The sequence below is a fragment of the Sinohyriopsis cumingii genome, chromosome 9 (assembly GCF_028554795.1).
Source record: "Sinohyriopsis cumingii isolate HCF-2022 chromosome 9, ASM2855479v2, whole genome shotgun sequence".
NCBI classification, from domain to species: Eukaryota; Metazoa; Mollusca; class Bivalvia; order Unionida; family Unionidae; genus Sinohyriopsis; species Sinohyriopsis cumingii.
Window position 1 is genome coordinate 19,333,467 of NC_142969.1, and position 12,201 is coordinate 19,345,667.

A 12,201-nucleotide genomic window follows, 5' to 3' on the forward strand; every position below is an offset into this window, starting at 1 on the left:
CAATCATTGCAAGCCCCCCTTCTTCATAACTTTTATTTATTTTTCATTTTATCTTGTCAACTGATTCTTTCCACAAGTTCTTGTAGATTAAACTATTTAATTTTTATAATGAACCAATCTGGAGGAATTGGTAAACTTATTAATATCTGATTTAATTTGAAAAAAAGAAATTGATTTTATCACAATCTTTTTCCCATAGGGGATAAGAACTATCTACAACCACAGAGTCATTAGTCTATTGATGTCATCTAATTTGCGATCATAATTAATATTTTTTATGTGACTTAAATCTGTAGAGAAGATAATGCTTCATATTGTGAAACTATAAACTAAACAGCATAAATGATTCTCTATACACAAATGGATGTAGCTGTTTTTCATGCTTCCTATAATAGTCTTGTTTTCTCTCTGTTTACATTAAGGCCTGATATCTTTGCGTGCATTGTATTTGTAAGAGCTTTTTCCGATCCATCCAAAATTAATGTTTTATCATCTTCATAATGATGTATTAAAAATTCATTTTTATCTATAATAGTACCATTTATATCTTATTCTTTTTAATTAAATCATTTTAATATGTTGTCTGATATACAATCTGCTCTCATGAATAAATTAATCACAGCCTTCAAGTTCATTTAGCACAGATGGAACCATGTTTTAAAGAGTTTTACAGTGTAAGAAATATTCAACATAAGTAGTGAATGGGGTGAGATTAGCGACAATGGGAATTAGCATTAAAAACACCCCTGGGTAAGATTAGCGACAATGGAAATTTAACATTAACCACCCTGGGTACGATTAGCGACAATGGAAATTTAACATGGGCAAAAAACCCTGGGTAAGATTAGCGACAAGGGAATTTTAACATGGGCAATGGAAATTTAACATGGGCAAAAAACCCTGGGTCACTCTGGGGACAAGGGAATTTAACATATGGAAATTGAACATGGTGAGTCTGTATAGCGTCAAGGGGATTTGAACATGGTGGGACTGTCTAGGGACAATGATGGTAGAGGGTCAAACACATCTTCGTAGGAAGATAAGTTAACAATGGATGGGCAGACTGGAGACTACCCCGTTTTTATTGTCCAAGCGCGGACGTGAAGGAAAACATTACTACACGGTTTTCGAGCCGGAACGTTCAAATAGTGTTATAGGAGGGATAGAGAGAAGTCAAAGAATATGAATCAAGATTCCTATAGCCAAACAAACCACAAAGGCATTTTTTTCTTCAAAACACAACATTTTTTTATTCATACTAACAAACAACTCTAACATTTTTAACAATAATCCAACAATATAACATCAAACATTTGTTTTCAAATACCAAACATTTTTTTCAACTAACACATTATTTTGGACAGGGCTGACAACGTTGTGAATGAAATTGTGATTTCCACTGTTGGAAGTCATTAGGCCATTGATGGACACTACGTTTCCTAGTTAGAGACAAAAGATAAGCATACTGGTCACAAAACCATCGCTGTACTTTCACATCGTTTCTAGAAGAATGACGAGGATCAAAATGAGTCACTAAATGTTCTAAAGAATAGCCCAGGCTGCAATGATGTAGAAAATACACACAGTACTGTCCACACACCAAGGAATATGTGCCTTGTTATTTCACATTATTGAATCGTGTGGTCTGAGCATTTCTTCTCATAAAGTCAATGATATCGTCTTCCAAAGGGGACAGTCCATAGGAATCAAAATATTCCACACATCCTTCTTGAGGAAAGTAGACGGCTACCCAGTGGGTTCCTGGGAGATGACTGTCGTCCGTGTTGATCACATAAGCTTGATGGTTTTGAGGTGTGCAATGAGGGAGTTCATCTTTAGCACAGACGACAGGATTCCAGAAGCAGTGTACCAACTGTGGTTCAAAAGGTAATAAAGTTCTTAGGTATCCATTTTTTGTTTTTTTCTTCTTCTACATGCAGCAGGAATAAGGCACAAGTTATACAAGCCCCACCCAGAGTTATAATCAGCCAGGGCTTGTTCTCTCGTTGTCAGGTGTGTTCAACAATGGTTAATAACCTTGCTGCATTTGTGAGTCTATATATGTGTAACAGTAATATCACTAATTGATAAATACCTTTATCTGTATATATCACGTACAAAGATAGTTCTATTATCTCCTGTTCCATACCAAAATTATAGGAAATTCATACTTGTCAACATTCTTCCTAATCACTATGGATCATTATTTTTATTTCATATTGTTGTAAAAAAAATACAAACGAAATATACATTTGCTATTTGGCAATTTATGAAAACAGCAGAAAAACATGGTTGATAAAAATCATTAATAATTTTACATTAATATTTGCAGGTTGACCTTGTCGACATGACGAGGAAGCCATCAGGTGGTTATAAGTATATACTCCACCGGATGGATCACTTCAGTAAGTTCCACTTACTGGCACCACTGGTCCAGAAGACTCAAGCAGAGGTTAATCTCGCTTTGTCCCATATGTTTAGCATCATTGGAATACCAGCCATTCTGCATACAGATAATGGATCAGAGTTTGGAGCTCTTGATAGACTCCTGCAGCAGTGGCCAGGGTCAAGTGATGTTGTTCATGGACGTCCCCGTCATCCTCAGTCTCAAGGATTGGTGGAGAGAGGGAATCGGGTACTGGAGGAGAAAATTACAGCAATGGAGGCCACCTATTATGGTGATGGCCCAGCTCCCTGGCATATGTGGCTTCCTCTCATACAATGTTAGTTTCTGTTTAGGTTAAGTGATTCAGTTGACAGTTTGATTGCATGACATCAATGTCTAATGTGTGCTGTATTTATCCATTGATAAGTTTATGCTTCATTTAGTTACATCCTCCACATGTTCTCAAAGAGCTCATGTTATAGGTACAATGTTGATTGACCATCAACAGCTTCAATTAGTAAAATGGTCATACCGAATAAAGCACATATCATATCCATTTCTGGCACTGATGTAACCAACCAAATTAAATGTTAACAAGACACCATGAAGCAATGATGTGCACTTAAAACTGGTGTTCAAGACCGTAGCCTTTCTCTGCACATTATGTTGCCAGGTTGTACTTTTTTAAAGGCCATTTCAAAGAAAAGTGTTAGTATATGGTACTCTCTTTCAAATGTCGGTAAACACTTTCAGATCAACTCAACACCATAGTGAGCAGGGTGATAAAGATGACACCATATGAGTGTGTATTTGGGAAAAAACCACCATCCCCACCACCACTTGGACGGCCTGCCAGAGTGATTGCCCAAGAAGAGGTGGATGTGGAAGAGTCACAAGAGGATAGCCAAGAATGTGACCCGTTGCTTGACCACAGCTATACTGGAGTAAGAAAAACTTTATTATTATTATTATTATTATTATTATTATTCCCTCACTTAAAGAGTAATCATTTTTCTTTGTAAAGCCATTTTCTCCAACTACTAAGTATTTGCTTGAAATGCTTGGTACAGCATTAATGATTTGGCACCAAAGTTTCACTTTAAATAGGGCTGGCCCAAGGATTTTTTTTTTCACTCTAGGCAAACTATGCAGAAAAAATATAACTTCCATCACATATATTTCTGGGAAGAAAGATTTTAAAAAAAAAGTATTCATAACATTCATTACTTACTTAAAACCATGAGCAGTATATCATATTCTTAAGATGATGGAAACTATAAAATGACATCCATTAACTCATCTTGCTGTTGTCAATGAGACATTTATGCTCTGTGTACTTTTTTGACAGACTACAAATGGACCAGAAGCAGAAGATGAGAATGTCAGCCATGAAGCCCAAGTAGAAGTTAGATGCACGTTGTTGATCGTTAGTAATAGCGTTAACATTCACTGATTTCAGCTTCTTTCTATCTAATGGTGTTGGAAAGGAATGAGGATATCATTCACATCTCCTCTGGTGAAATGATAGGTACAGCTAGAGAGTCATAAGATTCCTGATTATTTAAGAAACAAACTCTGATGTACATGTTATCCTGCTCCTTTTTGAGACCAATTTCTTATTATAAAGACACCAGCTTTCATGAATGATATTAGATATTAATTATTTACGTACTTTTTGACAGACTGCCAGTGCACCAGAGGATGAGAATGAGAATGCCAGCCATGAAGCCCAAGTTGAGGTAAGATGCAGGTTGATCGTTGGTACAAGCATTAAAAGTCAAACTGCTTACAACATCTTTCTATCGAACTGTGTATGGAAAGGAATGGGGATATCATTCACATCTCCCCTGGTGTAATGATAGGTACAGCTAGAGAGTCATAAGATTCCTGATTTTTTAAGAAACAAACGCTGATGTACATGTTCTCCTGCTCCTTTTTGAGACCAATTTCTTATTATAAAGACACCAGATTTCGTGAATGATATTAGATATTAATTAGGTACAGCTAGAGAGTCATAGGATTCCTGATTACTTAAGAAACAGACACTAATGTACTTTTAATCTTGCTTCTTTCATTGCTGTAAAGATTCAAGACATTAACATTCAATATAAATGATATTCAATAATTTATGCTTGTTCTTATTATATGTCAGAATGCCACACACAGGATATGGAAGCCAGAGGAGCTGGCTACAACAGAAAGACACCGATCTAGAAGAGTATTAGCTAATCAGGTATATCTTCAAGAGGCATCCAGAAGAATGAATGCCCCAGCACCAGATGTTGTCCGTTTCAAAGTTGGTGAATTGGTGTCCATCAAGTTCCCAGGTCTGATCGCCATAAGACGGACTGCAAAAGGATCCTTGGACTAGTAGTGAACCAACATGGAGAGAAGGATCCAAGTTTTCGTATTCGGTATAGATTGCTTGTTGTGCTAAAAACATGAAATTATATCCGATTGCCATCAGTTATGACTTTTTCTAGCTATCATAGCAAAGTAAAGTAAATATTTCTTATATTTCTTCTTAGATACATCTATGGAATGCTTGCAGGCAGATACAGAGGCGATTCCCTTCTACCATTCCAAGGAGTTATTCCTGAACTAAGTGTGGATGGCTGGAAGGATGAGAAAGTCATCTCCTTAAGGACTGCTTCCATGTGCTTCTCCAAAGCTGCATGCCCTGCAAATGTTTGCAATTGCAGAGTAGGATGCCAGAGCAGGCGTTGCATCTGTTTCCGGAACAAGATTCAGTGCCAGGCTGCCTGCCATGCTGGTAGATGCTGCCAAAATGGGTTTGTATTCATCAAACATTTTTTTCACTTAACGAATTTGAATCTGATACAGATAAGTTTGAAAACATATTCTACGCCAATAGAAATTATGGATATCAGTTGTATTGAGATTGTATGTGTATGTAATGCTTTTATTATAATGTTATCTCTTGTATGTGAAATTTTCAGAACGGAACATGATAATGCGAGGTCAGAGGACTTATAAAACGTGGGATCAGAAGAACTTGACAGTAGGACAGAAGACCATCGGTGTGATATTCCAGTCACCTTCAAGGTCTTTGTCCAGCAATTAATTGAGTCAGTAAGTTATTCAGAAATTTTAGCAATTAATTTATATAGATTTACTTTTCTTGTTTTTTGTTTTTGGTTGTTTGTGTTGGATTTAAGACAATAATTATTGACTATATCATACAGCAAGATGGTCACAAAAGCAGACATTCTTCTTCTCAAATTTGAGTGAATTATGCACTTTTGACCCACTGCTAATATTGCCTTATGAACCAAAAAAAAAAAGAGAATTAATATCATTACAGGGTTTTCAAGAAACTGAATGTCAGTCCTGCTTGAGTGCTATTTCACATGCAGGATCATGGGAGGCACTAAGTTCTACTGCAAGGTACATTGTTGAGAGACTGCCTGACCTGCAAACAGAGGAACCCATTCCCATTATCCGTGCTAAGAAATTGGAAATCTATGGTGATGGGTTCGTATTGTTTAAAACTTACAAAGTGATATAAAGAATGCTTCACTGTAGCATAGATATATCAGATTTGTGATAAAACTGTAATGACACCAATATAAATGACAAAGAAACCATTGTAAGTCATTATTCACATATTTTTCCCATTGTTATATGTATTGAATGAATACAGTTTACAGCATCACTTTGCTCATGTGTTAACATTTATGTTTATTATTAAGGACAGATCTGCTTTGTGTTGAATTACCAATGTGTATTATTAAGCATTTAATCTTTTACTTTGAGTAGCTTTATCCAGTTCATTTCTCTGGACATACGGTCATCACACACAGTGTTCCAGACATCTGCGGATGATAACAATTGTCTGTTTAACTCCATCTCTCTGGTCCTTTGAGGTCACGCTAAGAAGACAGTTTTTCTTCGCCTTGCAGCTGCCATCTATGGCATTGTTAACCACGAGAAAATGGTTGATCAGGTGATCCAAATAACTACTCTCTGATCTCATTTTGCCATCAAAAAACTTAAACTATCAAATTTTGTGAAATAATAGAAAACGTTAATATGTGTATTAATAAACTGTTTATGGCTTAATAAATTCCATACAATCCAGATAGCATTCTCTTAAGGTTGACAATGCATGTGCCATTTTAATCTGAAAAGATAAGATGTGTTTGTTTTTATTTTCCAGTTTCCCTTCTAGTTATTATAGGTCTGAAATAGGATTATCAATGAAAAGAAAAATCTTTGGGCCACTATCACAATTAGCCCGGTTTATCACATTCTTTATAGTATCTCTAATTGTATCTAATCATATCATCATGTTATCTAATACTATTGTAGTATCTATAACAGTTTTATTGGCATTATTCAGATGATGGAAGGAATCATGGACTGGAATGATGATGTGGCATGGGTCAATAGGTCCACACCAGCTAACATTTCCGATGATACCACCATGATGCAGCAGCCACGACACCTGGTAAAGACAGCCATAGAAAAAGAACTGTTTGCAACCCTCAAAGGCACAGACTCTGGTAATTAATAATATTTGACTACGCTGGTGTACATAAAACTTTTCATATGATTTAGGGGTAAGGATTTTAATGTTGTGCAAGGTAAACCATGATCATTAGAAGCCGTCTTAAGAGGGGCATATCAAATATAATCCAGAAACACATTCGAAAACATACCGTAAGTTATTTGGCTAACTGTCTACTTTGATCAAAACATAGCTTGTTGCATTCATGGATCTACTGTTTACAAATAGTTATTATAGAAGTAACATACCTGAAGGCGTAATGAAGTAATGAATCCTTGTAAAATTATAGCAAATATTGATGACAAGATATGCAATGAACATTAGGTCCTGAATAAATAAAAACGTAATAAACATGTTTTACTTTGTATCGCTTATGCCCAAAATGATTTCTATTTACAGCCCAGGTACAATTCATGTCTTTGGCTGGGTTACTCAGGAAAAAGATCACCGTTAGAAACTATAATGAAGACATTTATCCCCAAGAAATATTTGGCATTGGAGAAGAGATCATCCTGCTTAGAGTACCAGTACAGTTGCCGTCTGTTGATGGGAATATTCGGTATTCGTACGCCCATACAATTTCTAGTACTTTTATTAATAATACCTTTTCAGTTCCACCATGAATAGTGGAGAATCTGCCTGCACCTACTTTTCTTTAAAACTACTGTACTCCATTGAAACAATGGCTATCTTCAATGACATATGACTGTGTTGCTGTATGTCATTGAACATTATTAATGTTCATATTTGTATCATGTAGATTTTTCTTATGACACATAATGTAGATGGTAGTGTATGTATGCTTGATTCCATTTCCTATTTCAGGCTCAGTCACCTGGTACCAGCCATACCATTCACACCAAAAGAAAAAGATGCAATGGACATGTGCATCTGTGACTCTTTTGGAGTATGCAATGAAGATGACAGCATGGGATGGGTGGCTTGTATTGTGTGCTGTCGATGGGCACACTGTGCCTGCATAGGCAGACACAGTTTTAAACACTACCAAGAAAAGGAATTCACGTGTGGATGTGATAAAATCCGTCCATTCCAGTTGAAACAGTAAGTGAGATTAGTAAGAGTTTGAAAGTTACTGTGATAGAATCCATCCATTCACATGGAAACAGTAAATCAGAATTAGTATCTTTCTTGTTTATTGCATTATACACTAAAATATATTTGTTTTACAAAGTGGTATTACCTGAGGGGCAACATTACTTGCATAATGCCAATATCTTGTTAATGCAGAAAATCCAGGATGATAATGAATATGATGATGCTTGATATATCAATTACTGTATGAATGTATAATAGCTACATTTTGTTAACTTTCAGATTTCCAGTGTTCAATAATACATCCTTGATCAATGTATTTTTGAAAAAGCAGAGAAGTCAACTCAAGGTAGGTAGCAATTTCTTGACAGGTCACAACTCTGTATTGCTATAACATGGATTAGTGATAATAAAAATTGGTTATTCTGCACAAGCCAGTATTTGTCAGTTTTCCACAAGATGCCGAAAATGCACACCCTCAACATAATATTATAACAGAGACGTATGCTGAAACTATAATCTAGATAACATTGTACATGGGAGCCTTCTAAAAAAGAACCTTTGTAATAAATGTTACTTTTTTATACTTATTTGATAGAATGTTGTGGTCAAAACATGTTCAAAGACATCAAAGTCATGGAGAGATTTGGACAGCAGGTCCTCACATATGGTCCGGAGACTGACCCACTGCTCTGGCCTGAATATTCCGAATGAAAGTGTAGTAAGTATGCATATTATAATTTACATCTATACAATAATGACGGCAGATAACTAGAAATTGCGTTGCAAAACATACATGACCCTACATGTGTTATGAAGTTAGTATGGTGATGTTAATAATACAATTATCCAATGATCAACTCATGGCCTGCTTTCAAAGAGTTCATGTATAGATTTTATTCGAGAACATCATGATCAAGTACAAGGCTCAACCAGGACAGTATTGAGATAATAGCTTTTACCTCTCATTATGTGAATAATTTTATTGTTCATGATAGACAAACTAGGTTTCAAAGTAGTTTCATGACTTTCACTCACTAAAATGTTTTCTAAACAAGAATGAACTGAAGTGAATGATACAATTGTTGATTTCTTGCTTCCAGGTTACAGCCCTACGAAAGTTCATAGAGGAATTGATTCTAAATCCAATGAACACCAAAATAATCGACTTAGTGCTGTTTCCTGAGGTAAAGAAGATAAAAAGCAAGCAATTATATTTATTATTTTTCCTAGACCTATGAAGAATGAAATACCACCACTGGAACCACTTTGTTTATGCATGTTGTTACCTTGTGAAGAATAATGAAATATGACATATAACCCTATGGGGCAACAGTAATAGTCTCTTGAGATGTTTAATATGTTCCAGATTTTAATTTTGTGCTACATGTCCACTTGAGACATTTTCTACATTTAAATCCATCTTCCCAGTACTAAATTCCAAAATGTTGCATGCAAGCATCATGCAACACCTTGGAAAAACTCCAATAAGTTCAGTGGAACAACAATAGCAAGATCCTTAGACCTTTAATATGTTCCAAATATTCAATATCTGCAACAACTCCGTTTAAGACCTTTCCTATATTTACAATATAATTTTAAAGGATTATTTTTTTTAAAAATGGCATGTATGCATCACACAACATTCACTGAAGTTAACCCCCATAACTGTGAAATACAAGTCTATGGGTCAATATTAATAGATACTTTGGACATTTAATATCTTCCTACTATTAATATTATGCAACATCTCCCCTCTAGGTATCTCCTACCTTGAAATTAGTCTTTTCAGAACTAAAATTTAAAAAAAAATGTATGGTGACATGATGCAACAACTTAGAATAAACACCCGAGGCTGTGAAATATAACCCTATGGGGCAACAGTAATAGTCTCTTGAGATGTTTAATATGTTCCAGATTTTAATTTTGTGCTACATGTCCACTTGAGACATTTTCTACATTTAAATCCATCTTTCCAGTACTAAATTCCAAAATGTTGCATGCAAGCATCATGCAACAACTTGGAATAACTCCAATAAGTTCAGTGGGACAACAATAGCAAGATCCTTAGACCTTTAATATGTTCTAAATATTCAATATCTGCAACAACTCCGTTTAAGACCTTTCCTATATTTACAATATAATTTTAAAGAATTATTTTTTTTAAAGATGGCATGTATGCATCACACAACATTCACTGAAGTTAACCCCCATAACTGTGAAATACAAGTCTATGGGTCAATATTAATAGATACTTTGGACATTTAATATCTTCCTACTATTAATGTTATGCAACATCTCCCCTCTAGGTATCTCCTACCTTGAAATTAGTCTTTTCAGAACTAAAATTTAAAAAAAAAGTATGGTGACATGATGCAACAACTTAGAATAAACACCCGAGGCTGTGAAATATAACCCAATGGGGCAACAGTAATAGTCTCTTGAGATGTTTAATATGTTCCAGATTTTAATTTTGTGCTACATGTCCACTTGAGACATTTTCTACATTTAAATCCATCTTTCCAGTACTAAATTCCAAAATGTTGCATGCATATGTTTCAAGACCTTTCCTAGAGTTACAATAGTATTTAAAAGGATTAATTTGTATAAACAATGGCAGAAGACACAAAGAAACAAAGAATACAAAATACATCTAAATAAAATATATTATTATTTTATTAAAATTTTTTTACATATATTTTAAGCACAAATATTTTTTGGAAACATATTTAACATATAAAAAAAAATGCCATGGAAACAAAAATCAGATTAAATAAATATAAAGATTTTAAACAAATATATAAATCATTGAAAACTAATATGAAAATAAATATAAAGACTTTAAACAAATATATAAATCATTGAAAACTAATATGAAATAATTAAATAGCAGACTAGTGCTTAGAATTTACAAAAAATATGCCATGGAAACAAAAATCAGATTAAATAAATATAAAGATTTTAAACAAATATATAAAACATTGAAAACTAATATGAAATAATTAAATAGCAGACTAGTGCTTAGAATTTACAAAAGTAAAGACGCCGATTAATGTGGAATTCCAAGTTGTTGCACGCAATTTCTCGAGAAATGGCTATTCCAAGTTGGAGCCAACTACCACGCAATTTCTCGAGAAAGAGCGCAACAATTAGAAATTCCAAGTTGTTGCGCGCAATTTCTCGAGAAATGGCGTATTCCAAGTTGGAGCCCAATAGGGATAAGGCGAGGCAATAAGGTCGATAAGCATTCATGGGCCAAATCAATCAAGATCCTTCATTTGACTTAGAATAAAACACTAATAGGGTTTTGTACTTATAACATACCCCTCTTTTACACTTTGATATACTTATAACTTTACTTTATCACTGAAATTCCAAATGAACTGATATTTATGAAAAGGTATCTATCTATACTAGATTAAATAGGTTTGCGCCCTTTCGAGCATATACCTCTGCCTTATGCCTACACGGCAGGCTATTTAATTGCTCCTAGGCATTTATGTGCTCAGGGAGCAGTTTTTAATTAACGTCAGGCAGTGGACCTTACAAGAGGTCCTAATTGTCTGAATGGAGGGCTTGAAGGCGAGTGGGAATAGACCCAGCAAACACTCAACCTATTCAGTCGTCACTACTAAGCTGTATTTAGGCTTGCATGAGTAGGAATGGACCCATCACATACTCACATGTTTGGTACTGTATTTTCAGTATTAAAAGCTTGCACTGCAAGCTGTTTGTTTTAATGTCTGGCCGTGGTAAGAGAGAAGAGGGTGGAAATTCGGCTCCAAGGTCACAGGTCGGTGCTCCTAGACGTCAGGGTATCGGGTGTAAATTATCGTATTAATCAATTTTGAAAACATTCTGTGCTGTTTTGAGTTTAGAATTAGACAAGGAGAGTTATCTTAGGTGACATTTTTAATAAAGTTTGCCACCTTGTGTGGCTGGTCCTGATGGTCTTGGACTTTTGAGACCACCTTATATGAAGGATTTAATGTTTAGGGACCTACTTGTCTAATGTATCGTTGTTTTGTTTGCAGCCTTGTGTTGCTGGGCTTCATGGTCGGTTTAGTTTAGACCACCTTATAGATGCTAATTTCGGGCCCTTCTTTCCTTAAGTTGTTTATAGTTTTGCTACATCGGTAGCGGGCCCTGATGGTCTTGGGTGTTTGACCATCTTATATGCTCTATTTTTGGGGGCCTAGAATTTATCGTGATATAAATATTGCTGTCACCT

General features: G+C 35.2%; 1 protein-coding gene and 1 long non-coding RNA gene across 2 annotated transcripts; both read left to right on the forward strand.

Annotated features, from left to right (window-relative positions):
- Positions 1 to 1,951: 1,951 nt before the first annotated feature.
- Positions 1,952 to 3,768, forward strand: LOC149791341 (KRAB domain-containing protein 2-like). Its single transcript, XM_089969175.1, has 3 exons — positions 1,952 to 2,013; positions 2,333 to 2,723; positions 3,140 to 3,768. The coding sequence occupies exons 2-3, from the start codon at positions 2,348 to 2,350 to the stop codon at positions 3,406 to 3,408; spliced, it is 645 nt and encodes a 214-aa protein (XP_089825301.1). The 5' UTR covers positions 1,952 to 2,013; positions 2,333 to 2,347; the 3' UTR covers positions 3,409 to 3,768.
- A 1,159-nt stretch (positions 3,769 to 4,927) lies between these two features.
- Positions 4,928 to 6,487, forward strand: LOC149791342 (uncharacterized). Its single transcript, XR_016423596.1, has 4 exons — positions 4,928 to 5,178; positions 5,347 to 5,479; positions 5,712 to 5,881; positions 6,167 to 6,487. It is a non-coding gene; the product is annotated as an uncharacterized LOC149791342 (long non-coding RNA).
- The last annotated feature ends 5,714 nt before the right edge of the window (positions 6,488 to 12,201 follow it).

Excerpts from the sequence above, each read along its gene's own strand:
- LOC149791341 (XM_089969175.1), top strand. The coding sequence starts at position 2,348 with ATGACGAGGAAGCCATCAGGTGGTTATAAGTATATACTCCACCGGATG. Across the intron at positions 2,724-3,139 it reads GTGGCTTCCTCTCATACAAT|ATCAACTCAACACCATAGTG; the intron begins GTTAGTTTCTGT and ends AAACACTTTCAG.